The sequence below is a fragment of the Nannobrachium achirus genome (assembly GCF_963921795.1).
Source record: "Nannobrachium achirus genome assembly, chromosome: 17".
Taxonomy (NCBI): Eukaryota; Metazoa; Chordata; class Actinopteri; order Myctophiformes; family Myctophidae; genus Nannobrachium; species Nannobrachium achirus.
Window position 1 is genome coordinate 13,486,376 of NC_137824.1, and position 5,829 is coordinate 13,492,204.

General features: G+C 43.4%; 1 protein-coding gene across 1 annotated transcript; it reads right to left on the minus strand.

Moving 5' to 3' along the window:
• Window positions 1-989: 989 nt before the first annotated feature.
• LOC308302267 (caspase-3-like) lies at window positions 990-4,242 on the minus strand (the record flags this gene model as incomplete). Its single annotated transcript, XM_080746526.1, has 5 exons — window positions 990-1,243; window positions 2,523-2,655; window positions 3,179-3,366; window positions 3,514-3,642; window positions 4,146-4,242. 5 exons carry the CDS (start codon window positions 4,240-4,242, stop codon window positions 990-992), a joined length of 801 nt encoding a protein of 266 aa, XP_080602652.1.
• Between the last annotated feature and the right edge of the window lie 1,587 nt (window positions 4,243-5,829).

Below are 5,829 nucleotides of genomic sequence, written 5' to 3' on the forward strand. Positions count from 1 at the left end.
GACAAAAAAAGGAGGAGGAGGATAAAGATACCAAAAGGAGAGAGAAGAAAGGGTGGATGAGGTACAATGTGTCTCAGAAAAGAAAAGGAGGTGGCAACGGGGGCGGCTAGATAAAGTTATTAGGCCTGGATCCGACTTTAAGTCGACGCACAGGATTCCAGAAGTGTAGCGCTTATTCGCTCTTGTATCAAACTGGTACTCGAAACGTTCTTAGAATTTAATATATATTTTCTAAAGTAAATATGGGGGCGGCTGTGAAAAAAAGAGAAGAATAAAAAAGAAAAAAAGGAGGAGGGGGATAAAGATACCAAAAGGAGAGAGAAGAAAGGGTGGATGAGGTACAATGTGCGGTATCCTCCTTGTCAAGCTCGACGTTGGTCATTTGGACCTATACATGGAGAAATGGAGCGAACCTGTTTGGCCTAAACATGGAGATGTGGTACAGAATGACTCATATATGGGCATAAAAAGTATGTCATGTGACATCATTTCCTGTACAGACAGTCAGACAGACAGCCATTGACTCCGGCCTAACAATGGCTACTGTCTATGACGGTAGTCCCATATGACATGATGGACTGGACTATCTCCATATATAGTGTTCTCCACATCTCCATGTTTAGGCCCTATCGCTCACACCCTAGGTGGGGTTGGCGATAGGGCCTTTCTGTGTGGAGTTTGCATGTTCTCCCCGTGTCTCCTAGGGTTGATACCCTCACAAAAACATTAACAAACTCCCCCCAGAATGATAACAACTAGAATCGTCAGAGAAACGCTGTGGTTGGCCAGATAGTCAAGAATTGGCGCGACCTCGCCCTTTAGGGCGAGGTCGCATATCACCCTGAGGTCGCATTCCACCCTCAGGTGTCTTACTAGTTATGCTTAGTTCGGTGTGGCTCTGCGACACGTTGTGAGCTTGGAGGGCTGCTATTTTCCTTTTAGAAATGTCAGACCCTGCCTCTCTAACATTATTCTCTGCACGGCCCTGACTACACTGTAGGCGGCCAGGCTACAGCAGGGAAGTAGAGCTCTTTGGTCAACATCGACACGATAGAGGGCATCTGCCTCGTACTGTTGAATCCTGGGTCTGCGTCTGGGTTCGTTTCAAAGTCCCGCGCCACCGTCCCGTTGACTATGGTCAACATCTGCGTCAGCCGCAGGATCGTAGCGTAGTCTTTCAACGTCTTACACAACGTCTGCAAGAACCAGCCTCCATGATAACGGTGCATCCATGACATGTATCCTGGAGAGTGATGACATACAGCAACGATTAAAACTCCCCCCAATTGCATTATATTTTATACTGTTTTTAAATGGTCAAAACTGTTCTAAAATGATAAAAGAAATGGCGAATCTACAAGGACAAAACGGGCCGCAAGGCGTTGTGAGTTGTAGATAATCCGCCATTTATTTGTATTTTAACTCATTCTGTGCCTATCCCGAACATGTTCGGCTTTATTTCAATCCAATACAATTTTTTTTTTATTAATTGACTTACCCTGAGCTGCTTGTAGAGTCGTGGGTGGTCCTGGCTCGTCCTACGCTAGCCAGCTAGCCATTTTACATGGTCCGACGATATATTCCATTAAAAATGGTTTAAAATACATTTTTGAGCCCCCCAATGTTCACCAAATGTTCAGTGCCGCTTCCGGAACGACGTCCAGTGTGCCTATCCCGAACATGTTCGGCTTTTTTAATGAAATGAATAAAATGATCCGAGGCCTTCTGAAGCCTGAGCCTAAATTTAAAATCCAGTGTTCCAAATCCGGGGGCCGCCATGCCGGCCGTTAGCCGCGAACGGCGCCGCGAATCTCCGCCGAATCCAATGAAAAACCACATCTTTGGAGGCCCATATCTCTGGATTGTGTTTTTAGGGATGTGGTGCGAGGTTTATTTACGGCGAAATCGCCTAAAAATGATCTTTTAAATGACAAAATGCTAATAGCTATTCTGTAGCCATTTTCATCCGGGACCTTTCCATGACGTGCACGAACGTGAGCACGCGCGTCACTGCAACGTGAGTCCCCGGATGCTAATGCGCTCGCCTATGGGACAAACCCTGGCATTCTTTGGTGCCCTCTAGGGGCTGGCACTGGAAGCGTTAAAAAAAATAAAAAAGTCTTAACTAAAATGTATATAACGCCACCATATCAACATTGAGGTATTTGAAAATACTAGCCCTTACCCGTTCAAAGATATGAGCTCCAAAATGATGTGCAGTGTGTGGGTTATGGGATGTGCACTGCCACTGTGCATACAGTATATGAGGGATGGAAAGTAACTGTAACTGGTGCTTGCATGATAATATGTAGGAGCATCAATGTAAGAAATACCCGTTTCGTTTAATGGCTACCCCCCCCCCCCCCCGACCAACATGCTTGGCCCTGATTGGTCCCTCACTACTTTGGAGGAAGTGAAATCCAATCACAACTGAGCAGTGCCAGACCAAATCTGCAGAGGGCTTTTATTTATTTTGCAATTGTTTTGCAATGACATAGTCGTCTGGTTTCCAGGCTAGTTACCTGGTGATGAGGAGTAAGCATACAGGAAGTCTGCCTCCAATGGAATCCTGCATTTTTCTGATTGGTCACTCCTGGCGTCTGTCTCGTCACAGTCTGTCTCAACGCCATCGTCCACATCTGAGCCTCGACATGCCTGATGAAACACAGAGCAGCTGGTTAGGTTACATAACACAACATACTGTAACAAGGGTGAGCATATATTCAGCCCCTCGAGCCAGGACCCTTAAAGGACAACTTTGTTTTTTTACAACAAGGGTTCATATTTTAGATTGTAATTAGAGAAAAGAAAAAGTGAGTTTTAAAATGTTTTAATTTGCTTTGTTCTATTGTTTTATCACGTTAACTGTGCTAAAATGTGGGGCATGCGTACGCATGGGGGCATGTGTACAAGTGGCTAAATATGTCTTTTTAGACACAATAAGCCAGCAGTTTCTTTATTGCTATTTACAGTAACACTTCTAGCCCCCATAAGTCATATCCAACCATGAAAGGTTGCGTTGTATCTTGGGAATGGGCTTTCTGTGTAAAATTATATATTTAGCCATTTGTACCCATGCCCCCAACCACTGAAATAAAAATCTCTAAAACAATTCTGCTGTTGCAAGTTTTGAGCTTCCTATCCCCCATGGCCATGTGCCCCCACGTGTGTGACTGACCTGTATGAAGAAGAGTTTGGGTTTCCCCACCAGACTCTTACAGCGGTCTCCTCTGAACATCCCCGTCAGCTCTTTCAGCTCTACAGGGAGGCCTATATGGTCGTCTGTTCCATAGATCTTCCCCTCGTTTCCATGGCTCGACATCACACACACAAAAGACGCACTGCCACTGTGGTCCTCCTGAGATACTGTAGAGGAACGGAGGACAGACAGAGACAACGTTTCCAGGTAGATGTGTGTGTCCACTACAGACCTCTCTGCTCCAGGACACGGACAAGCTGTGACGGTTCTGATAGTAAACTGCGACCTACGGTTGCAATTATAATTATAAATACCTTTGTATAGTAGGTCTCTCATCTGTGACGCTTTCTGATCTTTTTCCACTTTGACTTTGTAGCCGAGCCGAGTGAAGGTCTCCACTGCAGCCGCAGCATCCACGTCGCTGCCACTAAGACACGACCTACCTGTAAACAAAAATAAAAATAACCATGATGTTCACCTACCTACTTGTATTGTTCTTAATTTTTGTCTAATAAAATATTCAATCAATAAATCAATGGCAACCCGTCAGAGTATGTGCTGTACAGTATGTGCTCAACAAATATCACCCTCCTAACAAAAGCCAATTGTGGTGGACCCCGCAGGCTCTGTGGCGGTGGGCAGTTATTTTATTTTACATTCTGGCAGAAGTGTCCATATTTGGACAAGATGGTGAAGCTACGTCTGTATCCTGATTGTCGTGATTCTGAAGGGTTTCTTTGTATTTCAAGAATCAGTGCTATTGAACACCCTTTTAAGTCTGTGTGTGGGTTTTACAAATATTCAATAAATGGAAAGTATTAAAAAGCGCTTCTGACTGAACCTCCCTATTCCAACACAACACTAAATTGTGCACATTGCATAATAACACCATTGCAACATCCTTTCGTGGCACATTCTATATTTTCTCCATACGGTGCAGTCCTACTTTTGAAGTTCTTGTTGCTGATGATGATGCAGGTGCCCATGCTGGGGTAGTCCATGTTGTAGCGGTCATCACCAGCATCTGATCCACGGTCGGACATGATTTCCTACAACTTGGTGCAAAGTGAACCCTGCAGATTGGGAGGAAAATAATAAACATGGCCGGTCTCGTGAATATCCCCTTATTTTTTTCCTATATCAAAAAGATGCATAATTGAACACGAATGGGGGGGGGGGGGGGGGAGTCGATTGTAAAAGTCTTTATGGTCTTTAAGTAATACAAACTGAAATTCGCAAATATTATGATGCACAAGAAGACACACACATGCAATACGTACAGTATTATAATTAGCACTTGATCTAAGCCTTGAAAACCATGCAGTCTATGGTTACAATTTAAATGTTATTTACTGTAGACAGATGCCAGCTTCATTTGTTGACCTGGCATTTGTATAGTTTGAATGTTCAGATTCCTTTTTTATTTTGTATTATGGCTTAATGTTTTTAGACTGATGCTAGGTTCTTGGTTTACCTATAGTTTATTGATACACTACTGTATGTACTGTATAGTACATCCCTTTTATGCCCATACATGGAGATCCCTGTCTGAACCAGCCGCACAGATATGGGCCATATATGAGCATTCCCATATGAAGTCCTGTTAGATATGGGATCTCCATAAATTGACATAAAAGGGATTCTATTAGAGTGGTTCCCATGATTTCACAACCTACAATATATTTTATGCCCATACATGAAGATACCTATCTGAACCAGCCAAACAGATATGGGCCATGTCTTGGCCATCTGGCCAGTGATATATATCGATGACATTGGGGCTCTCTTCATTTATGGGCATAAAAGGGATTCTGGGGAATACCCATATATGGACTTTTACATAGGTGATGTCACCTGTGATAGCACCTGTGATGTCACAGCGATGAGTCAAGGGACCCCATAGACTGTAAATATGTGTACACACGTGTCTACACGGACACAGACAAGCTGTGACATTTCTCAAGGTAAACTGTGACCTTTGGTCGTAATTATGATGAACTATGTACCTACTGATGACAAATGCATTTTAAGGAGATAGCCTATATTCTCCATGTCTCTCACACACATATTAGCAGATTTACTTAACTTAACCACAATAACTAGCAATCAACATGCAATGCAACGATATTCGTCCACATACAAAGTTAAGAAACAGACATTAAAGGCATGCATCAATAGCAAAAAAAAAAACCTACCGTTCTCAATTGAAGAAAGTGGAGAGAATGAGCCTTCAATAGACGGGTTTCTGGTCCACGTCACACTGATGGGTCGGTACCAAAATTAGCCAATAAATAGAAACCATGCAGCGCTCCCCAAAACAACAGGTTTGGGGATTGGTGGGAATTGATTACATGATACATTCAGCTGTGCATTTAGTCTCAATGTTTGTAAAAAGAAACCAGTCTATACTACAAGCCTACATACCTCTCTACATTTTATACTTAAAACCTTTTCACAGTTAAAGCATAGAACCAATCAGAGATGAGTAGGCGGGACAATGGTAATAAAGCACACAGTATCACTGTCACTGGCATGACAGACAGACTGATACTGATACTGCATGACTGGGGAGGGGAGGGGGGGGGGGGTGTTCCTCCACATTTGCAGCAATAAGTTGGAAGTCTATCTAC